Consider the following 24,251-nt stretch of genomic DNA (forward strand, 5'->3'; position numbering starts at 1 on the left):
AGAAATCTCGTAACCACTACCAGTCACTCCCTGTTCTCCTCCCTCCCTCCCCCGGCTGTAGGCAACCACTAATTTACTCTATGGATTTGCCTGTTCTGGGCATTTTATATAAATGGAGTCATATCCTATGTGGTCTTTTGTGAGTGCCTTCTTTCACCTAGCTTAATGTTTTCAAGGTCCATCCATGTACATTCGTCCGTGTAACATGTATCAGCACTTCATTCCTTTTCACTGCTGAGTAATACTCCTTTGTATGCTGTATCACATTTTATTTACCCATTCATCAGTTGATGGACATTTGGATTCTTTCCAGTTTTTGACTGTCATGAATAATATTGCTATGAACATCTGAGTACAAGTTTTTCTGTGGACATATGTTTTCATTTCTTTTGGGTATATACCTAGGAGTGGAATTGCTGGGTCATATGCTAACTCCATATTTAAGAGTTCGAGAAAGTTCCATACTGTTCCAAAACAGCTACACCATCTTACATTCCCACCAGCAGTGTATGAGGGATCCAGTCTCTCCATGGTCTCACTAATGCTTATTATCATCTATCTTTTTGAGTTTAGCTATTCTGATGGGTATAAAGTGGTTTCTCATTGTGGTTTTGATTTGCATTTCCCTAAAGGTTCATGGTGTTGAGCATCTTATATGTGCTTAATGTCCATTTTTATATCTTTGGAAAATTTGGAGAAATGTCTGTTTTAATCCTTTGCCCATTTATTAATTTCATTATTTGTTTTTTAATTATTGAATTAAGAGTTTTCATATATATGTATTCTAGGTACAAATTGCTTATCAAATATATGATTTAGAAATATTTTCTCCCATCTTCCATATTTGCAACTTTATTTCTTCTATCTCCCGTTCCGTGGGTTGTCTTTTCAGTTTCTTGATGGTATCATTTGCAGCACACAAGTTTTAAATTTCAGTGTAGTCTGCTTTCTCTATTTTTTCTTTTGTTGCTTATGCTTTTGATGTCGTAGCTGAGAAACCACTGTCAAATCCAAGATCACCAAGCACCAAGATTTACTCCTGTATTCTAGAGTTTTATAGTTTTAGCTCTCTCCACTTAGGCCTATGATCCATTTTGAGTTAATTTTTGTGTATGGTGTAGTAATTATCTTTTATGCATATTTCCCCCACCAAACTGTGATCTCCCTGAAAGTGAGGACTGTTTCTTTTTTTTTTTTTTTTTTAAAGTTAGAAAGATAAAAAATATATTAGGAAAAATAAAACTATAATTGAAACAACTGGTCACTGGGGGTTCCTCCTGTCCCCTAGGTGTCTGTGGTCCCCCACCGGTGCCTGGTAGGTGCCCTAGTTGTGAGGAGACGCGAATTTGCATCCTCCTAGTACGACACCTTGACTCTACCCCCCAGCATTGAGTCTTACGTCAGTTTTTTTTTTAAGTTTAGAATTGGCTTTCAAAATCGAAGGCCTTGTACGTAAATATTTAAATAATCATAAAAATTTAGGAAGAGACAGACAGGACCAGAACCAGAAAGATGACGCTGATGGGGACATAAGGGACACACCCCTGGGGGTGTGTTTGCTGGGGAGCAGCTGGCTTTGCCTTCTTCCTCCTGTGTCACCTTTGCTCCAGAGCCCATGGAGAGTCCTCTCCAAATGGACGTGATGCTCCCCTCTCGTGGCCGCGGCCGGGTTTCCATGTACCTGCTTGGTGCGGACGCTGGGCTGGACGCAGGGGCCGCTGTCCCCTTCTGTGTGAGGACTGTTTCTTAGCCATCTTTGGATCTCAGTGTACAGACCAGGAGCTCTGCCGATGTTATCAAACAGTTGTACTTAGGCCCCTGAAGAACTGGGTTTAGTGAATTGTGTCTTCATATTCTGTCAGCCTACATGAAAGGCCATCAGGCCTGGACGTTCTGTGAAGATTGTTGCTTTATTTACTGCTAGTATGTAGTTGAGGATATTACCCATTCTTTCATTGGACAAATATTTATTGGATGCTCCTTAAGTGCCAGGCTCTGTGCTGATCTTCCAGGACTTTTATGTAGCATCCTCTTTATGAGGCCCTGAGAAGTCATTCCTCTCTGCTTTTACTACCTGGGTTTCTTTGTGCAGTGGGCTTGTTTTTATTTGACTTCGACTGCCAGAAAGTTTTAATACTGTTTCTGAAGAATGGTTAGGACCTCATGCCATTTGTTTTTATATTACTCTGGCTCTGCTTTTATATAATCATTCTTATCTTTTTATTCTGTTTTCTTTACTTAGCATTCTTTTTTATTTTGTATTTTTTAAATTATATATATTACTGAAGGCACTTCAAATATTTATTTTAAAACATAGTTGAGGTTTAAAAAAAGAGGTATAAAAACCAAATGCTCTCTAATTGAGAAAAAGACTTTCAGAGGTGTTTATAATTATGTCAGTGAACTGTACAAATACAGGATGCAGTTGTATATAGCCTGTTGTTTCTCCGATTCTAATGTTTCAAAGAAAAGCATTCAGATTATTCTTTTTCATGTAGTCAGAGACAAGCTCATGATAGCTGCCCTAGGCCAGTTATGTCATTAAAGGGTGGTGAGTACAAATGGCAGATGAACTCACGTAGCATTTTTCATGGCTGAGCTGTAGGGGTGTGTGTGTGTGTTTATAATACTTTGTGCCTTTTGATACCTGGACTGCTTTAGGTACTTGTTGCCAAGTAGGTTCTTATGTCCCAGTATAACCTTGAGGTTGTACATCATCTCCCAGCCAAAGGGCTGAATCCTAGGTGAAATCATTGGCTTAGAATAGAGGCAAGAAACAAGTTTGGCTTGGCCGTCAGCAGCAAGGCGTGCATATGGACATTGGTCATGGTAGTAGAATACAGGATCTTGTAAGCCTAGTAGGCATGGTGGTCACCTCCGTCACAGTAATGACTGAGCACATTCAGGATCAGCAAGATTGCAGCAAAAGGGAAATGTGAGTTCAACTGTCCCCATGATGGAGGGAATGTCCCTGAGCTGTTGAACCTCTGCTGCCTTAGAACAGTTGGCCTGCACATCTCAAGGCCATTGAGGTCAACCCTACTCCCGCGGTGGGACTTTAAAGTCATTAAGCACCTGGACTGGTTAGCAAATCTGCTTCCCAGGAACATCCGAAACCTTGGTGTCAAAAGCTGATGAGGGAGAAATGTCCTTGTAAGTTGATGCCTCTTTTGACTAGAGAGCTGTATTTCACAGGGAGTCTGTAACTTGGCTTCAGGCCACACCATCTTTTCTGAAGGAGGAGGCTCCAAGTTTCTGTAGCTGAGCCCATGTCTCAGTGACCTGGTCACATTCTAAGCCTAAGCAGGAAGTTCAGGCTACAGGGGACCTGGTCACAGGTGGAAAATGAAAGGCTCCCTAAGCAGAAATGAAGTTGGGACTTCATTAAGCAGTCGTCGTTGCTAGTAGAATTTCAAACTGGAAAAGAGTAAAGTTGACACGTGCTCCTTTTAGTCTCTTGTAAGTATTGCTCCATTCTGATTCACACAGTAATTGTTAGAAATATTAGTCTGTAGCGTGTTTATTTATAAGTGGCTGGCATCTTACAAGCATATGCACCGCCTGTATATCTGCTGGCATTGAAGAGATGACACGTTGAAAAATGACATAAAACTTTCAGAGAATTTGTAGGTTCAGAAGAAGTTTCAAAAGGCAACACCTGCATAAGAAAGCTGACCAAGAAGGCTGTCTCAACTGGTGTTGTACCTAACCGTCCAGAGCATCAAGAGAACAGCTTTTCATTTCTCTTTGTCATATTGCCTGAAATTCTGGCAGGTATTGCAAACCAAAGGCCTTTGTGACCAGGCAGAGATAACACATTTATATTTTAAAAAGCAAACGAAAAGTACTGGAATTGCCAAATAAAACGTGTGTGTAGACTCCCTGTAGATTAGAGAATCATTTAGGCTGAAGAGTGAAGTGTGGATACTTCCAGGCCGGTTGAAGTGCTTCTCCTGAGCACCGTGCTGCAGTCAGGCACTCTCGGGGTGAGGGATGGGAAGGGAAGGAGAGGAAGGACATTTTGGAAGTATGCCTGGGAGTTGGCAGGCCCTCAGCTGGGGGTGGGCTTAAGTCGGGGGTCCAGAGAAACTTGAGGGTGTTGAGGGAGGAAGGGCCCCCAGAGGGCGGAACCCACTGCCAAAAGGAAGACAGGAGGCTGCTGAAGACAGACGAGAGTCTTTTTCAAAACTCTCTCAGAGGGGAGTCTTAGCTTCCCTCCTTGTCTTTCCAGCACCGCATGTCTCTGCTCCCAGAACCCCGGTTGAGACTATTTCTTCTGCAGTCAAACAGACTCTTCATGGTCTGGAAACTTGCCTTCTTTAACACTGTAGACCTCGTTTTATTCAGCTTACCACTGTAACTGTGAGCTTCTTGGAAGAGAAGTGTTGGCTATTTAACTGATGTTTCAACCATGGCTTCTTATGGGGAAATGCATTCCAAGTTACAACTAATTAATTGGTGAATGGACTTTTGGTTGGTAGTATATTAATGGGGTTGGAGTTTCCCATATTGGGAAAGGTTCTTTGGGGAGCAGAACACACCTGACTTGATGGTGTGCTAACTCACTCTAGAATAGCCTGTTAGAAGATGTGTAAATCAACAAAACTTGGAAATACGTTATTCCTTTCTGTGTGGCTATGTTGGAAGACTGTTTGAATTCAGAATTTTATCCCTTTGATTTGTAGTCTTTGTCAAACACTTATAAATTTCTACTCTGTCCCATCAAAATGATTGCAGGGTCAAAATTATTAAGTTCTTATATATATTTTATTGTTTACTCATAAATTTATTTAAACATACATATCTAGGTTAATTTCCCTCTTTCCTGTACATCTTCCATATTCTCCTTTTTTGTTAATGGAATTTTGTTTAGTTATTCATCCAAGGTAGAAACTTATCTTTAACTCTGTCACCTTCTGCTTTACCATATATCCAGTCGGACACATGGTCTTACCCATTCTAGTCTTCTAAAGTTCCCTTTATTTCTTCTTATCACCCCTACAGTTACCACTGTCATCCTCGTTGTCTCTCACCTGGGCTATTGCAGTGAGATTTTACCTTCTTCTAATATAGTCTTTAACTTTAAAGGTTATAATTCATAATGGGCTATGAAGTCAGTTTAATGATGGTGACTAGAATTGTTTTTTTTTTTTTTTTTTTAAAGGGAACGCTATTTATTTATTTATTTTTTTGGCTGCCTTGGGTCTTCGTTTCTGTGCGAGGGCTTTCTCTAGTTGCGGCAAGTGGGGGCCGCTCTTCATCGCGGTGCGCGGGCCTCTCACTGTTGCGGCCTCTCTTGTTGCGGAGCACAAGCTCCAGACGCGCAGGCTCAGTAGTTGTGGCTCACGGGCTTAGCTGCTCCGCGGCATGCGGGATCTTCCCAGACCAGGGCTCGAACCCATGTCCCCTGCATTGGCAGGCGGATTCTCAACGACTGCGCCACCAGGGAAGTCCTAGAATTGTTTTTAATAGTAGAATAGAATAGAAATATCGGAAAACATCTCAGAAGGTGAGGGCAATTTTTTTTTCAGTTTCATGTGTATACGCATGCATACATATATATGTATATACATATGCTGTAGATCATTATTAAAATGCTTTTGCTATTGTGGGTCACAATAAGAAAGTGTCAGAGAAAGTCAAGAAAATGTGAAAGCCACTGTTCTCGTCTTTCATGTACCCTCTTACCCCGAGTCTACCTCTTTGTCTTTCAGTTATTTTTCTAAAATAAGAATCTCATCATCTCACAACCCTGCTTAAGAGCCTTCACTGGCTTCCTGTTTTCTGCAGGATAAAGTCCACACTCCTTAGCATGGCTTACAAGGCCCTTGATCATTTTAACCCAAGGTGCCTCAGATGCCATTCTCCATGCCCTGACTTCCGAACACCCACTTCGTCCTCCAGCCATGTAGCACCTCTTGCTTTTTTGCACAGACATGCCTTACTCTTTCAACCTTCTGCCTCACCAGTTGCCACTACTTGGAATCCATTCTCCATGTGACAGACCCATTTTTGAAGACAGAGATCAGATATCACTGATTTTGAGAAGCCCTTCCCAAGTACCAGATAGTCTGTCATGTGTCTCTCCGTCCTTGTTTAAGGGCTGAGGCTGTGCATTGTGCGACTTGATGTCCCAGCCTTGGCCAGGGTAGCACATACAGCCAGCTCCTGAGTGTGTGTCCTGTGGAACTGGAGTCATTGGTTAAGGTAGCACACCGCCACAATTCTAGTCTTTCAGGCTCTTTTTTTTTTTTTTAAAGTACATCTTCCCATTTATTTAGGTACTTTCTAAAATGTTTTTAGATCTCAAAGACAGAATTAGATTGGTTCCTCGAAGATTTGGAAAAGGAAATTAAAAAATGGGAACAGGAGAAAAAAGAAATCCAAGAGAGACTAAAGGCACTGAAGAAGAAGATGAAAAAGGTTTTAAATGCCAGTGAAATGTAAGTAACACTTGAAAGTCAATGATTTTTACTTCTTTATGTATTATTGGGGTATATTTTGGGTTATTTTTCATTTTTGATATTCAATTTCAAGCTATATCAAGTAAAGTGAAAATTTTAGGTATTGTTTTCATTTCATTTTAAAGAACATCCGTTGGGGAATTATTGCACCTAAAACTTTTTATAAACCTACCATGTTTGCAGATAAATTACATAAAGGTAAGACTGCAAATCAACAAAGAACCGACTTCCAGTCTGAACACCACCTCTTACTGTGAACATTACCTTTAACCCCTTTTCCTTATTGTAAAATGAGGGGGCTTGTCTAGATCTAAGGTTCTTTCCAGCACTAAGATTCTGTGATAATCATTTTATTTATTACTTTCATCCTGAATCTTTAAATTATTAAAATTTGGTTCTATAATATGAAAGATTTGGTAATACATTCAGGCAATTGTCAGATGGGCCAGGTTTGTTTCAAGATTCTCTGTGATCCCTCCTAACTCCTCTTTCCCTAAACAGTCATATGTCATATGATTCCTCAGCTTAATTGTTACTACTGTTGAACAAAACACCAGAAACATAGTGGCTTAAATTAATTTTTATTTGATCCTGCTCTTGCAGTCTGGGCTGTTTGGCCGGACCATTCTTCTGCTGGTCTTGTCAGTGGTTCCTCTTGTGGCTGGGCTCAGCTGGGATGCTGGGGTGACTTGGCCTCTTTCTTCCTATGCAGTTTCAGGCCTTCTCTCTCTCCATGTGGCTTCTTCTATCTATTTGATCTGTCCATATGGTCTCCATCATGGTAGCCAGACCTCTGATGTGGTGGCTAAGAGCTTCCAAGAGTGCAGAAGTGGAAGCTGCCTGCCCTTCTGAAGGTTCAGACCCAGAACTGTCAGAGCGTCACTTCTGCCACATTTTGTTGTTTTGAGCAAGTTGCAGGTGCAGTGGCAGAAGCCAGAGATAATTATGAAAGAAGGCAGAAATTCCATGAAAAGCCACCCAGTATTGAGAACTTAGAGGAACTATTTTGTAAAAGAAGTGAAATGGAAGATGGTTTTTTGGAGACACTAGTCTGTCATCTTCTCGTTCTGCCGGCTTTCGGAATAAAGTCGTATTCCTTGCTTCAGCACCTCGTCTCCTGATTTATTAGCCTGTCCTGCAGGAGCAGAGTGAGCTTGGACTCGAATCGTGGATGCCTTCCCACAGCTGTGATTGGCTGATCCTCGGTGACCAGGTGAAGCTATGACTGCTCTGCGCTGAGTGTGAAATGCACGTGTGCAAGTATTCTACTAAGGAAATGAGGCAAGAGGTCATCCATTCGTACATTCATCAGAGTGGAAACATGGCACAGAATGAAGGGGGACATGGATTCAAGCCCTGGTCCGGGAAGATCTCCCATGCCGCAGAGAAACTAAGCCTGTGCACCACAACTACTGAGCCTGCACTCTAGAGCCCATGCTCCGCAACAAGAGAAGCCCCCGCAATGAGAAGCTCACGCACCACAACGAAGAGTAGCCCATGCTCGCCACAACTGGAGAAAACCCGTGCAGCAACGAAGACACAACGCAGCTAAAAAAAAAAAAAAAAAAATTTATTGTAGTTCATTTACAATGTGTTAATTTCTGCTGTACAGCAGTTATTCAGTTATACATATATATATACATTCTTTTTCATATTCTTTTCCATTATAATTTATCATAGGATATTGAATATAGTTCCCTGTGCTATCTTAATATCTTTAAAATAATTGATTCTAGAATTTTTTCTAGAATCAGTGGTGGGCTTACCTTACCTCTTTGGTTTTATAAAACTCATATTCTGCTCTTTGTTGAAAATCAGGAATGAAAAAACGGTATTCTTCAGATTTCTGGCACCTCTTCTCTTTTTTGTGAGATGCCATTGATGATCTTAGAAGAGTTTCAAAAAATAAATAAAGCTGGAAATAGGATTTTAAGGCATTGAATTAATGAGAAGAAAATAAAAGTGAGATTCTGAGATTTCATAATGCTTTTCCTTAATGTGTTCAAAGCACCTTTTTGTTTTGAATTCAGCAACAAGAATAAGAATTTCAGTACAGTAGGAAATTTATGTGTAGACAGCTTTTGGCTTATTTCTGGCATGTCTCCTTTCTGTCAGGTGGTGGTTTTATAACAGCACAATTTATTGAACTTGGCACCATGCTTACTCATACTTATATGCAAGTCATGCTGTTTCAAATATGTCTTTGATGATTACAATTGACTGGATATTTAAGATTATCAGAAAAGGAACATCATAAGAGTTGTACCTAATAAAGAGTTTCAACTCTAAGTGTTTCAAAAAAAAAAAAAAAAAAAGAAGTGAAATGGCATTTAACCTGGTTCTTAGTGGAAATGTGGGTTTTTTAGCAAGTAGAGATGACTAAACAGGTGTATAGGTGAGCGTGAAAGAAGAGGCAGAACCCACCTGCTACAGGACATTGCATAAGTATCAAAGATTTACACACTTTGGAAGAATTGTCCCACTGTGTGCATACGAGTGTGTGTGTGTGTGTGTGTTCAGTTGGACTTGAGGTTCTGTTTTAAAGAATAGAAGGCTGTTTTCATTCTGAGTGAGAACCACTGTTAAACTGATGATGATCTGACACCTTACTCCTCTGTCTCGTGTTGAAGCCCCTGGAGGTGCTCCTGACAGAGGACTGAGACAGGGGATCTTTGCTGCAGACATGCGACTTAGAGTGAAGAAAAAGGTGATCTGCCCTGCAGGTGTAGAAGGAAATTTTCCCAAAAGGAAAATGGTCCAAATTCTTTGCCTACTTAGAAGATATTAGAAATGAAACAAAAATAAATATAAAGAATTCAAGAAATGTTTGCATGGATATAGGAGTTTACTGTGTGAGATCGTGTTTTTAAAAACCTTTGAAAATTAATTAAAATTTGGTGATTATACTTTTGTAGGTATACCCAGGAAAATGCTGGAAAGGAAAAGGAACGTGAATTACTTCTGGACCAGTCCTTTGAAATCAGGCAAATTAAGTTTAAATTTATTTTAACATCTTATTATACTTTTAATACTGGAGGCACAGTCTACACATATTTAAGACATCCAAATATATTTTTACTTGTCTGTTTCTTTTAAATAATTATGTTTCTCTTTTAAAAAATTTCTCTTTCTATTTTATTATTTAAATTAATATTTAAATAAATTTATTCTTTAAGTATTTTTATTTTATGATGTTTCTCCTTTTGTTTCACATTGTCAGTGTAAAAAAGGTCCTGAATTTATCATTGTAGATTACTCTTCTTTTCCCTTGAATTAACCTGAAACTAAAAATGTGTTTTAAAAACTTTTGTTACTTGAAATAACAGTACAAACTATATTACGGTAGTTTCTTGCTCTACAATTAAAGATTTTATTAAAGAATTTTTATTATGAACCTATAAAAAGTTTCCTTTTAACCTTTATTAATAGAAGTGTTTGTACATACTGGTAACCAGTATATTCAGTAGTAAGCAGTTGTATTCTGCTTTTCTTATTTAATATTGTTTCATACACATATTTCCATTTACATCATAGTCTGTGCCAGGTTTTTTGTTTTTGTTTTTAAGCTGTTATAAATGTAATGCCATGAACAGCTTTGTGCATATCACTTTTTTCCTTTGGGTTATTACCTTGTAATGTGGGTCAAAATAGAATTTCTGACTCAGTAGCCAGATTAGACTTAACCTAACCTCATAAAAATGGTGAACCAGTTTCTCAGCAGTCCCACCAGTACTCACTTTTAATTTCACATCTTCCTTCGATCATTTGTAAAGTGCAAAGAGCACATGTGAGTCTTGCATTATATAGGCAAATATTAGGCAAGAAGTTTCTCTAGAAGATGTTGTGTCTTTTTGTGGCATGACTTAAAAGCTAACCTGGCTTCAGCCTTTGTGATCTCACTGATTAAGTTATTTTCAATAAGTTTTTTTTTCTTTAATATTTGCAGTAAGACATTTATGAATGAGAAAATGAAAATAGAGGAGCGTATAAAGAAAGAGAAAGAGCATTATGAAGAGAGTCTTCAAAGGGCTGTGGATGCAGAGGTGAGTCCGGGACACTTGGTGACTGACAGATATGGCAGGATATCATTTGTTTACTTTGTGTTTAATTACACATGAGGCACGACAGCACTGCTGGGAGGTGTGGAGGCTGAGGGATATCCTTTCACCCATAATCCTACCTCCCTGGAACAGCCACTCTTTCCTTGCCTGTAGCTTTAAAATGTTTTACCTTTGTGCTTATTTATTACATGGCTGTACTCATAGTGTACGCCACATTTTATAACCTGCTTATTTAACATAATTCAATCATTTTCCATGCTCTACACTTTTAATGGCTTCATCATATTTAATCAAGTGATGTACCATGAAGTAGCCAACCATAAAATCTATTTGCCAATGCTAGAAAAGGAACTTGAAAATAATCCCTTTATTAAGAATATACTCTTCTCCCTGCAGAAGAATATATACCAATGTCAGTATACTATTTGAGAAACTACTGAGACAAAAATAATAATAATGACCTCTGGCTGTATTTTATTTAGTTCCTGAAATATGGTTGTCTTTGTTTTTCTAATTGAGAAGTAAATGTTATTTATTAGTGTATGTGTCTATGATTATTCTAGGAAAGTAAGGAAAAGCTTAGCTTATGCAGTCTGTAAACATGAGTCTTTCAGTGAAATATCAGCTATGCAACTGCTTTTCTAAAGAAAGGAAGGAAAAAAAAGTCCAAGCACTTCTACTTTGTGGATACTGTGCCTGCATCTCTGTTCCCAAGTCATTCAGTTCCCATTTACTACCATTTGGCAAACAGGTTTGCCTGGTGGGCCCTGTCAAGGTTACTGACACCTGGATTAAAACAAGGCAGGTCTACATTTCCTGCAGTGACTTTTACAAAAATGGCCAGTTGGCTTGTGCGGGGAGCCAGAGAGTCTAAAGTTTTAAAAACATGCCCTAGAGCCTTTTGATGCCCTTTCTGATAACAGCTTCTCTGAGGCTTTTATTTTATTTTATTTTATTTTAATGCAGCTATTCTGTAATTATTTATTTATTTATGTATTTATTATTGAAGTATAGTTGATTTACCATGTTGTGTTAATTTCTGCTGTACAACAAAGTGATTCAGTGATACATATGTATATATATATACACATTCTTTTTTATATTCTTTTCCATTATGGTTTATCACAGGATACTGAATATAGTTCCCTGTGCTATACAGTAGGACCTTGTTGTATATCCATTCTGTATATAATAGTTTGCATCAGCTAACCCCAAACTCCCACCACATCCCCCCCCTTCCCTCTCCCTTGGCAACCACAAGTCTGTTTCTCAGGCCTTTAAATTAGGTAGGGTTCAGCCTTGGGGTTGTTCTGCAGGGTCCTGGCCCTCTGCTCACCATGAACAGGACCATAGATTATGCACACCAGGTATATACATGTAGGTAACCTAGCTCTGTGCTTGTATATGGCGTAAGCAGTAAACCATGTGCAAAGTTTCATATCTGAGAAAAGTATCATTTTAGGTATATAATTTTACTGTCATCTTGTTATTCTATTTTCAAATCCAAAAGTTTTAATTCATGTTCACCTCAGAGAAATTATAACATAATTAAGTTCTGGTGATTTAAGGAGAAACTTGAAAGTGGTTTAGAATGTTTGTTTTAACAACCTTAAAATAGTTTTAGTTTTAAAATACTTACATTCTTGAATCTAATGGTAGGTATCTGTGCTCGAAAACTGGAAGGAGATGGAAGTATATAAGTTACAGACCATGGAGTCGCAAGCCGAAGGGTTTCTTAAGAACCTGAAGCTAATGAGCAGGTATTGTGATGTCGCAGGTGTCTTTCCAGAAGTGTCAATGAGTAAAAAAAGGTTAGGGCTGATTTAAAAAACTTACATTAGGACTACTTTATTTTTAATAGTTAATATAGTTAATACATATTCAATTATAGAAAAATCAAAACATGTAAACAAAAATGATAAAAATTATCCTAATTCTAAATTGAGCTATAACTAGCTAATATTTTGCAGTAAATCCATTAAGTATTTGAAAAAAAAATTTATATATAGTTTTCACTAAGTAGTGTACAGGAAGCTTCCTTTCATATCAATAATTGTGTTTCTCCAACCTAATTTTAAAAGGTTAAATAGTATTCCAGGGTACAAACGTGTCATGATTTATTAAATACCACTGTAGTGGGAGAGTTGGGTTGTTTGCACATTTTGTTAATAAAAGCTGTACTGTAGCAAGTATCCTTATAACTAAAGTTTTATCCTTATAGCTAAATTATTAGTCATTTCCATGCAATAAATAAATTTCTGGAATGAAGATCACATTTTTAAGGCTTTTTAAACAATTGCCTTCCGTAAGAATAGTTACTTAACAGTCTTAATGGGAGAGTATGGGAATGTCACTTCAAAAGATATTTACATCTGGTCATTTTTTTTCAACCCTCTGTAATCTTTATCTGTTTTTCTTTCTTTTGCTTTGTTTCTGGAATGAGGTTTACCTGGGAATCCTAGAGGGTCTCCTTCAGTCTAGCATTTAGCACTTTTCTATATAGATTTTTGCACATGGGATTACTTTTCATCTGGTCCTTTTATCATATTCCACACACAGGTTTGGTTTTTTTTTTTTTAAACATCTTTATTGGAGTATAATTGTTTGACAGTGTTGTGTTAGTTTCTGCTGTATAACAGAGTGAATCAGCTATACATATAAATATATCCCCATATCCCCTCCCTCTTGCATCTCCCTCCCACCCTCCCTTTTCCACCCCTCTAGGTGGTCACAAAGCACCAAGCTGATCTCCCTGTGCTATGCAGCTGCTTCCCACTAGCTATCTGTTTTACATTTGGTAGTGTATATATGTCCATGCCATTCTCTCACTTCGTCCCAGCTTACCCTCCCCCGCCCCATGTCCTCAAGTCCATTCTCTACGTCTACATCTTTATTCCTGTCCTGCCCCTAGGTTCAATAGAACCATTTTTTTTAGATTCCGTATATATGTGTTAGCATACGGTATTTGTTTTTCTCTTTCTGACTTACTTCACTCTGTATGACAGACTCTAGGTCCATCCACCTCACTACAAATAACTCAATTTCGTTTCTTTTTATGGCTGAGTAATATTCCATTGTATATATGTGCTACGTCTTCTTTATCCATTCATCTGTCAGTGGACACCTAGGTTGCTTCCATGTCCTGGCCACTGTAAATAGTGCTGTGATGAACATTGGGGTGCATGTGTCTTTTTGAATTATGGTTTTCTCAGGGTATATGCCCAGTAATGGGATTGCTGGGTCATATGGTAGTTCTATTTTTAGTTTTTTCAGGAACCTCCATACTGTTCTCCATAGTAGCTGTATCAATTTACATTCCCACCAACAGTGCAAGAGAGTTCCCTTTTCTCCACACCCTCTCCAGCATTTATTGTTTGTAGATTTTTTGATGATGGTCATTCTGACCAGTGTGAGGTGATACCTCACTAAAGTTTTGTTTTGCATTTCTCTAATGATTAGTGATGTTGAGCGTCCTTTCATGTGTTTGTTGGCAATTTGTGTATCTTCTTTGGAGAAATGTCTGTTTAGGTCTTCCGCCCACTTTTGGATTGGGTTTGTTTTTTGTTTTGTTTTGTTTTTATAAATTTATTTGTTTGTTTTTATTTTTGGCTGTGTTAGGTTTTCGTAGCTACGTGCGGGCTTTCTCTGTTTGTGGCGAGCGGGGGCTACTCTTCATTGTGGTGCGCAGGCTTCTCGTTGTCATGGCTTCTTTTGTTGCGGAGCACAGGCTCTAGGCACGTGGGCATTGTGGCACGCGGGCTCAGTAGTTGTGGCTCGTGGGCTCTAGAGCGCAGGCTCAGTAGTTGTGGCGCGTGGGCTTTGTTGCTCTGTGGCATGTGGGATCTTCCCGGACCAGGGGTTGAACCTGTGTCCCCTGTATTGGCCGGCAGATTCTTAACCACTGCACCACCAGGGAAAGCCCGGGTTGTTTGTTTTTCTGATATTGAGCTGCATGAGCTGCTTGTATATTTTGCAGATTAATCCTTTGTCATTGCTTCCTTTGCTTATATTTTCTCCCATTCTGAGGGTTGTCTTTTCATCTTGTTTATGGTTTCCTTTGCTCTGCAAAACACTTCCTAACACCATACACAAAAATAAATTCAAAGTGGATTAAAGACCTAAATGTAAGGCCAGACACTATAAAACTCTTAGAGGAAAACGTAGGCAGAACACTCTGTAACATAAATCACAGCAAGATCCTTTTTGACACACCTCCCAGAGAAATGTAAATAAAAACAAAAATAAACAAATGGAACCACACATGGATTTTGACTTCTTAATTCCTAGTGCTTTTTGATTTAAATTTCAAACCCTCAGTGTTGAACCAGAGATTCTGTGGGTTATGGAAAAACAGTTTTATTGTATAGTTCTTTATTTCTTCATTTTTCAAGATTAAGTTTTTTTCACGTGAGAAAACCTTTCTGATTAAAGGTAAATTGATATGCTGATTCAGATTACAGGACTAGTACAGCTGAGGTTGAGACCACGTGGTGTTCAGTTGCCAGTATGCAGCACAACTGTAGGCTATGCGTTGTGGTGCATCTGGGAAACAGACATCTCAGGCCTCATTTTATCTAATGGTATTGACTCCTTATTAAGCCTCACAGTACACGGCGATTTTTCTTAGGGAGTCTGTGCTAATTCTGCTCATTCCACCATAGGATAGCAAAAGAGGAAAGCCATAAAAGCAATGTTGTGGTTTTCCTTCAAGATGTGTACTGAGAACTGACACCATCGCGGATTGGTAGTGTTCCTGATCTTCTCAATTAGGAGTAGAAAGCTTGTCTGTCACTTTCAGTGGAGCAGATTCATGAGGTGCTGAGAAGTTTCACAGCCTGTTAGACACCCACCACTGTATTTTACAGTAAGGTGGGGATGAGGGTTTTATTGGGATGTTTCCAGGCGGCCTTTTTTTTGGTTTGTTTTTCAATACAAAGATAGCCTTTGATGTTAAATATGAAGATGTCAGCTGAAGAGTGTCTGATCTTCAAATTTGGGGACTGAAATTAAAATTCAGGAGAATATTTGCTCTCTGCCTACCAGTTTTGGGATTTGGATTAGATCAACAGTTAAAGTTTCCTAAAGTGTAGTGACTTTGTAAGATATACAGTTCTTTAAAAATACTTGTTTTTTTGTGTGTGATCATGTTTCTCTCGTGTGTAAATGTTTATTTTCATTTGTACTTTAGTACTTTCAATTTAAAAAAATTTTTAAGTGGACATTAGCAGTTTTATAAATTTTTCTACTTTCTCAGTGATTCTGCAGCATATCCTGTCATGGAATATGACATACATTCATGGGAATCATTTCTTTCTAATGTTAGAGAAGAAATTGAGAGAGCAAAGGTAAGTTATAAAGTATTTTATAATTCTGTGAAAATCTATCTGATGGTTATAATTCTAAGGAGGTCATGTCATATTGAAACTATTTCTTTTTTGAGCTGTTCAAGACAATATTTATTTTTTGTTGTAATTAAGAATTTTTCATGAAAGAAATGCTATCTTCTTAACTCTCTTTAAACTCAGCCCTTGATTGTTAAGATTAGAAAAGTTATGTTTTATAAGGCTGTAGAGCATTCCGATTAATAAGGACTTATTTTGAACTTCTTTCCTTGCAACTCAGTTATATTTCTTGGAAAACGGTTGAGCGTTTGTTATGTATGTATAGTAAGGGGGAAAAAAATATTATGTGACAGTTGTGGTTTTCTCTTGGAATTTGTTAGAAAAACTTAACATTTTTCCTTCTACCTACAGTCTCAGTTTGAAGAACAAATTCAAGCAATTAAAAATGGTTTTCGGCTCAGTGAACTTTCTAAAGTGCAGATTTCTGAGCTTTCGTTTCCTGCCTGTAACACAGTAAGTCTATTACATCTTTTTTTTTTTTTTGAAGGAAAGAGAACAGAAAAGGAGTGAAGCACAATTTCTTTCTTAACTGGCCAAAAGTAGTTTGTTGTTATTGTTTTGGGAGTGGGCATGAGATGGATTAACAGTTGCCTTAATGTTTTCATTAAGTGCTAGGTTAAGCCCTGTGAGGGCTGCCCTTATTTGCCCCTCACCCTGTGACCCTTCGGTCAATGCATTCAGCGTCTTAGATTGTAGGCTCTGGAGCTGCAGTCAGAAGCCTCATCTTGAGCGTCTTTTTCTCCCCAATACCTTGCACACTAAGCATTCATACTTACTGTGGATTCATCTGCAAAAAAAAAAATGGTTTAAAACGTTAAAAAGGTTAGCCACCTTGGACTGATTAAATTTTCTATTGAGCGCCAGTTTTTTTCTCTCCATAGAAAAAGTTTTTTCTCTCCATTGAACTGAGTAAGAAACAGAGTTTTATTTAGAATTAAAGATCACTTATTTATAGTGTTTCCAAGTTCTTATAGCAGATACGGAAGGGGGAAAAGCATTAGATATCAATAGAATATTTTACTATTAATTTTTAACTCTAGCTTATGTAATTTTAAAATTCAAAACCTTGGGAACTCTCAGTGTGCCAGGAGCTTGAGTAATAAGTACCCCTAAAAATGATTTACTTTGTGTGTCATTTCCCTGCTGTTCATTCATTGGGTATTTAGTGGTGATCAAGATTAGATGTGGTCTGTGCCCTCAAAGTGCATATGGGTTTAAGAAAGAGAGACTTTAAACCTATAATTATAAGCAAAATGTGCCAAGATTTTTCACAGGAACATAGAATGCTATGGCAGCATAAATTAGGAGGAACTAATCTAACCCAGAGGCCTAGGCCTCGGCAGAAGCTCCGCTGTTGGAAGTCTCAGTGAGTCAGAGATCTGGAATAGGAATTAACCAGGCAAAAGGAGTAAAGGGGGTGTGTGTTTGAGGAGGGGTGTGTGGTGTGATGTTTGCAGGGTCAGAGTGTTCCAAGTGGAAGAAGCAGCATATTTGGAGGTTAGAAAAAAAGAGAACACCCTCCTTTCATAGCTATAAAAGAAGTCCACGATGACAAAGGGGACGATAGGGAGAAAGATTATAATATCGTACCCACGGGCCAGAACAAAGGGAGCCTTATTAAGGTGTAAGGTGTGTTCAGCAGTGTGGACTTTCCCTCAGGTCACTAAGAAGCCAGTATAAGTTTCAAGTTAGGGAACGACATCAGCATTGTACTTGACGATCAGCTTGACTGCATTGTGGAGATGTGGTGGGAGAGGGAGCTGAGTGAGCGATTTCCAGCCAACCAGTTACAGCTCAGTGTCCCCAGCCGTGTCCTGGCTCAGAGAGGCAGCGGGGCTGGAGGGAAGAGAACAGATTTGAGGGGTGTGCAGGAGGTCAGTTGAAAGAATGGTGCTGCTTGTGAGATTGGGGCTCCGTGTGAGTATGTTGGGGAGTCGAGGATGACTCTGGGTTTCTGTCAGTGAGGTGGCACCGGAGGAAGGGCAGGGTGAGGGGACTGCCCTGAGGCGGGGTTTGAAGACGTAGGGCTTGAGTGGCCCTGGAATCAGTCACCCATGTGGATCTGCCCATTAGGAAGTTTGGATGTGCAGATTTGGATCTCAGGAAGATATTCTAGACTGGAATCTTTTTGAAAGTGGGCATTGTGGATTTCCCCGGTGGTCCAGTGATTAGGACTCTGCGCTTCCACCGCAGGGGGCATGGGTTCGATCCCTGGTCGGGGAACTGAGATACTACATGCGGCACTGTGCGGCCAAAAAAAAAACAGTGGGCGTTATCCTCAGTGAGCACACAGTCAGCGAGGCACGAGAGGGCGTAGCACGGGTGGGGTGGAGATCGCACCTCTGACAACATGAGGGGCAGCCGCACTTCAGGCGTGGTCGGCGGCAGGGCTGCGGGGAGAGCTGAGCAGGGGCCCAGCGGATGGGACGGAAGCCAGCAGTGTGGAGCCATGAAGAGCGCATTTTGAGAAAGAGAAGGTGGCCAGCAATTTTTAAGGACAAGACATTTAATTTGTTGTAATTCAGATCCTGTGCACTTGAGCAGCCAGGTTTCATTATAGTTGTGCTTAATCGTTAGTCTTTGTTCACGGATGTAACGCTTAGTGATCCAGCCACTGTGCTGTGTTCCTTGTAGATTCAGCCTAAGTTACTTGCTGAGTCTTCAGACCATGAGGATCAAGGCCCCTCCACTTCTACGAGTCACAGGACTGGAGACCGAACAGCAGTTCCCGAGGAATCAAGTCTGGTCTCTGCTACTGATGGCCCAGTGGAGTCGCCCTCCTGCGAGCCGGAAGCCGGCCGGCGGCCAGAGTGTGAGAGCCCCGGCCAGGCAGCGCGGTCAGAGCCAAGCCCGGTGGCTGATCGGAAGTCACCTGTTGCTCCAGGACGTGCCACCCGTTCAAGCCAGTCTCCAAAGAAGCCGTTCAATAGTATTATTGAGCACCTGTCAGTGGTGTTCCCGTGTCACAGCAGGTACGAATCTAAAATGTCTGCGACTCTGTTAAGTGCTTTATTGAACTGAGGTTTCCTGATTAGATAACGTTACAGCCAATTAGGGGCTGAAGTGGAAAGGACTGCATAATTGTTTTACTCAGACAAGCGCTGCACTTTTTCCTTTTGTAGACATAGAAGTGAGCAGTTTCAAACCAATAGATTGAAAACATTGAACACTGGTTAATCAACACTCATCAGAACCCATGGCAGTTTGCTAAGATTTTTTTTTTTTTTTTTTTAATTTTTTTTATTTTTTGCTAAGATTTTGATGAACTCAGTAACTCTCCAGCACTAGTTAGGGAATCACTAAATGAACTGCAAAACATTAGTTTGACATTATTTCAGGGAAAAAAAATCCCACATATAGCAAAGAAGGCAACAGCAACTTACACCTCGTTGGACAGCACCTCTGATTTGTTAGAGGTGGTGAGGCTGACAAGGCTAGATGTAATCTGCTAGTGAGTCAGGTGTGTGAGCATGTTACAAAGGGATCCTTATGAGGGTGAGGAGAGCTGCTTTTTTGGCGGGGTTGGGTCGGGGGAGTATAGTTGATTTACAGTGGCGTATTAGTTTCTGCTGTACAGCAAAGTGAATCAGTTGTACATTTACGTATATCCACTCTTTTTTAGATTCTTCTCTCATGTAGGTAATTACAGAGCATTGAGTAGAGTTCCCTGTGCTATACAGTAGGTCCTTATTAGTTGCCTATTTTATATATAGTAGTGTGTATATGTCACTCCCAGTCTCCCCATTCATCCCCTCCCCCCCAGAAACCATAGATTTGTTTTTTATGTCTGTGACTATTTCTGTTTGGTAAATAAGTTCATTTGTACCATTTTTTTAGATTCCACATATAAGCAATATCATATATTTGTCTTTCTCTGTCTGACTTACTTCACTCAGTATGACAGTCTCTAGGTCCATCCATGTTGCTGCAAATGGGGAGAGTTGCTTTTAACTAAGTCAGCCAGAGTTGTCATTCAGGCACTTCAGCAGTGCTTCTGCATCAGCCTCTGACCTCACTCCAGATTGGTGCGAGGGGACAGAGGTACTCCTGGTCTCAGCCTGGAGAGAAGGTGAAGTGGAGGGAATGTCTCTGGGATACAGCTCAGAAGAGAGGAATCCACATCCAGGAATGACCCTCTGCACCTTCCATGTTATTTCTGTCTTTGACACAATATTAGTCACAGTCTTTGAGATTATACTTTTGAAACACAGTAGTTAATGGCCAAACTTGATGTTTTGCATTTGTCAGTGGAGCCCTGCCCATTTGGAAATAAGTATATCTTGTCTGCACATGGGCATGTTTAGCCCTGCCTAAGTTTGATAAACATTGTAAGTTCTCTCAATAGCAGTTACCATGCAAATCAGTAAAAATAGTCAAGTTGTAATTACCAAAAGTACATTACAAATAAAATTGTTTGCAATCCTGACTAAATCTGGCAGAATATAAACCACCAAATAGATATGCATCCTAATTTTCTGCATGTTAAAGCATATGAGGTATTAGTGCTACAGATACCAAGTTCCTATTGATTAACGATATAAATCACATCCACTGCTACCTATGAAAAACTCAGGCTTTGAAAACTTTGTTGTTGGTTAGATTTTTAAAGGGAAGAAGTCAACAAAACTAGTTTGTTCTTAGATAGAAAGAGATTTTATTGATTTCAAGTCAGATCCAGTGGCGTCTGATCATTCATTGATTTTGCTTAAAGCTACAGGATATCCAGGCTGTAAGAAGTCAGGTTTCTAAGTAGAGATGGAGATCTCAAATGGATCTATCAGATACACCGTTACTTTGAAAGTCTATTAGAACAAATATTTAGAAATAATATTGGAATTTTCATAGTGCTTAGAAAGAGTGATTTTGCTGCTCTCTGTAGTTACTGTTGTTTACAAATGAATTATTTGTGTGTATTTAATTTTGTTTCTTTTTGCTGTTGGGTTAATATTGGCCCATAATATTTCTTTGCAGCAGAAAACTTTAACTTTCTCTTGACATTATCCCCACTTTCCCTTTCAGCACCGAGCTTGCTGGTTTTATTAAAAAAGTGAGAAACAAAAACAAGAACTCGCTCTCAGGATTGAGTATTGACGAAATTGTCCAAATAGTGACAGAACACATTCTAGATGAAGAGAAAAAGAAAAAGGTCAGTATTTCATTTAGATTCAATAAAATGTTCCACTTTATTCTTATTTATTTATAAAATAAGAGAATTGTGGGAAAAAATGCTTCCAACCCCAAAATGGAGAGCAATTTAGTAGACAGAAGAGGGTCAAGTTTCTGGGTAACTGAACTTGCTTCCCTGCTCCATGTTCTTGCTGCAGCCAAATCCAGGAAAGGACAGGAGGCCATCTGAGCCCAGCTCTGCTGCTTCTGTGACCAGGGCCACCCAGGGCCCGCCCTCCGTGGTTGTTGGATCATCACCCAGAAGCAAGGGGCAGAGGACAGACGACGTCCCTGTGAGTGTTGCATGTATGACCGTAGAGTCAGTGCTGTTCTTCTGATGAAGAACAAGAAGGAAACAGAACTACTAATCCATGATTTAGCCCCATTTTTCTAGATTGAATTTATTTGATCTTGAAATTGGAAACCAAGTTTAGACGTACTTGAGTGTTCCATTAGGAGAGCCAGTGAATGGCGAGGTTGTCTCTCCATTTTTACGGGTAGCTTGGGGCCCCTGCGTGTAGTGACAAGAAGAGCTGTGACCACATTGTGGGAACTGGGCCTGTGAATGGTCATATAAATTCACTTTTTATATCAAGTGTGAATAGTTGGAAAAATTGATTTTTGGATAATTTTCTTCTACGTGTGACCATGGGCTTTGGAATAACACAGACTTGGTTCCATCGCTTAATGACACTGTGAGCTCGAATCATATCTGCTTGTTTGGGTCGTTGTGGGGATGAAGTGCTGCCGTAGAACAGGCAGAGTCAAGCACTGTGCTTGGGAAAGGCTGGTTGCTTCCCTTCTCTCTCCCCTCAAGGGGCGCGGGGGGCACACAGGAGTGAGCCCATTAAATTAACTTGCCTTTAGTTTGATACACTGATTTAGATTGTTTGTTGTCCTTTCAGACAATGAGAATGTTACAGTTACACAGAATTTTTTTTTTATTATTAAATTATTTATTTATTTTTGGCTGTGTTGGGTCTTCGTTTCTGTGCGAGGGCTTTCTCTAGTGGCGGCAAGCGGGGGCCACTCTTCATCGCGGTGCGCGGGCCTCTCATTATCGCAGCCTCTCTTGTTGCGGAGCACAGGCTTCACACGCGCAGGCTCAGTAATTGTGGCTCACGGGCCTAGTTGCTCCGCGGCATGTGGGATCTTCCCAGACCAGGGCTCGAACCCGTGTCCTCTACATTGGCAGGCAGATTCTCAACGACTGCGCCACCAGGGAAGCCCCACAGAACTTTTTATAAAGTACTGTTCTGTCTGTGGTGTCAGTTGATAGGGCGTTATAACTGTCTTTATGAATGAGGAATCCGAGGCACAGGTGATGCACGCATCTTGCCAGTGTTCCTTCCTTCGATTGGAGCGCAGCGTCCTCAACACACTGACCAGCTCATGCTGGGGACTGCGCATAGGGACTGAACGTGTGGTTGAAGGAGAGGTGGTCACCTGGGCGGCTCACAGCCGTGGGCTCCAGGTTGAATTCTGGTGTAGAGCACATTTCCCCTTTTTGTCCAACTATAGTATCACAGTTCAGGTGAAATTGAAATCAGAAGAGTTGCAGGCCCCATAGTGGAGTCAGCAGTGCAAGACTGCACAAAGAGCGCTGGTTTGCTGACTTGAGCTAAGCAGTGAATCTTTTTTGTGAACTCGTTTTTATGCCTCCCATACATTTTCACTTTCCGCTACCCTTTGGAGACTTCCTGCCTCACATACACTCAGGTCCCAGAGGGTCTCACCCCAGAGGGAAAGCTTGTGATCATGCAGAGCATTCCTGCAGGGCCTGGCTGGAGGCCCCTCCCTCTCTCAGGGGTGTTCCTGCTGGTCACGTGCTCTGTGGTCGAACAACCAGGTCAACTTCTTGGCATTCTCATTGATGTGAGTGTGCGTGTGAACTCCTTTGTGCGCGCGTGTGTGTGTGCGCACGCGTGCGTCTGTGTGCTTGTTGGCCATCCCAAGATAGACCATAATCACCTTTTGGAAAGAGATTGCTTTCTACTTCATGGTTGATGTTGATAGTAATAAAGGTGTAAAAGCTGACTTATAAGAATAATATGTATTGAAACTGGGACTTAATTTGCTAATCATAGGTAGTTTTTAAAAAATTCGAAGTAATTTGCTTTGTATTTTTAAAAATTAATTAATTAATTAATTTAAAATTTTATTTTTGGCTGTATTGGGCCTTCGTTGCTCTGTGCGGGCTTTCTCTAGTTACGGTGAGCAGGGGCTACTCTTTGTTGCGGTGGGCAGGCTTCTCATTACGGTGGCTTCTCTTGTTGCGGAGCACGGACTCTAGGCACATGGGCTTCAGTAGTTGTGGCACATGGGCTCATTAGTTGTGGCTCACGGGCCCTAGAGCGTGTGGGCTTCAGTAGTTGTGGCTCACGGGCTCTAGAGCACAGGCTCAGTAGTTGTGGTGCACAGGCTTAGTTGCTTCGCGGCATGTGGGATCTTCCTGGACCAGGGCTCGAACCCATGCCTCCTGCATTGGCAGGCAGATACTTAACCACTGCACCACCAGGGAAGTCCCTGCTTTGTATTTTTAAATTACAAAAGTTTTGTGGTTCATAATAGAAGATCCAAATAAAAAGAGCATATAAAGAACCCCAAAACCCACCCTCTAAGGGTAACCAGTACTGTCACATCAGTATATATTTTTCTAAACTCTTTTGTATCTGTGTGTATATGTGAATTTAGTCAACTGTACATATATTTGTGTTTTTTTTTTCAATTAGAAATATATTGTGCCCACTTTTCCAGACTAGGAAATAGTCAAGTTAACCGTGGATTTTTCTGAACTTTGCAGAGGCCTTAACCTGCCCTTTCCCCAGGGTTGACGCCTCCATTTCCTCCCAGACCCTTCCCTGGGGGGCCGCAGAGAGGAGTGAGAGCACATCTGTCCCATTGCTGCAGCGGCGACAGTGCCATGGGAAAGACAGAAAACCCCGTGCAGCAGTTCAGGGTTTCATAGCCTTCAGGCACTGCCCCCAGCTGTACTCCCTGACCTTAGCCCACTGCCAGGGCTGCATTCATTCACTTTCTTGACAGTTTATGGAGTCTCAGTTTGGGGCCAGGTTCCTTGCCAGCTGCTAAGAGCACAGGTAAGCAAGGCCATTTCCTGCCTTCAGGGTGCTCAGAGTTAAGAGGGGGAGTGAGAGTCG

At 40.4% G+C, this 24,251-nt stretch overlaps 1 protein-coding gene across 12 annotated transcripts in view; it reads left to right on the forward strand.

Annotated features, from left to right (window-relative positions):
• The window catches only part of TTC3 (tetratricopeptide repeat domain 3), a 142,835-nt gene that overhangs the window by 114,937 nt on the left and 3,647 nt on the right, over window positions 1-24,251 (forward strand). For all 12 annotated transcript variants that reach the window (XM_036851189.1, XM_036851195.1, XM_036851192.1 and 9 more), the window contains 9 exons: window positions 6,304-6,443; window positions 9,380-9,448; window positions 10,411-10,507; window positions 12,185-12,285; window positions 15,780-15,870; window positions 16,279-16,380; window positions 18,562-18,899; window positions 20,947-21,073; window positions 21,252-21,386. In XM_036851189.1, the coding sequence (XP_036707084.1) occupies window positions 6,304-6,443; window positions 9,380-9,448; window positions 10,411-10,507; window positions 12,185-12,285; window positions 15,780-15,870; window positions 16,279-16,380; window positions 18,562-18,899; window positions 20,947-21,073; window positions 21,252-21,386 (1,200 nt within the window). The remainder of the gene's footprint in view (window positions 1-6,303; window positions 6,444-9,379; window positions 9,449-10,410; window positions 10,508-12,184; window positions 12,286-15,779; window positions 15,871-16,278; window positions 16,381-18,561; window positions 18,900-20,946; window positions 21,074-21,251; window positions 21,387-24,251) is intronic.

This window comes from Balaenoptera musculus, chromosome 4 (assembly GCF_009873245.2).
Source record: "Balaenoptera musculus isolate JJ_BM4_2016_0621 chromosome 4, mBalMus1.pri.v3, whole genome shotgun sequence".
NCBI lineage: Eukaryota > Metazoa > Chordata > Mammalia > Artiodactyla > Balaenopteridae > Balaenoptera > Balaenoptera musculus.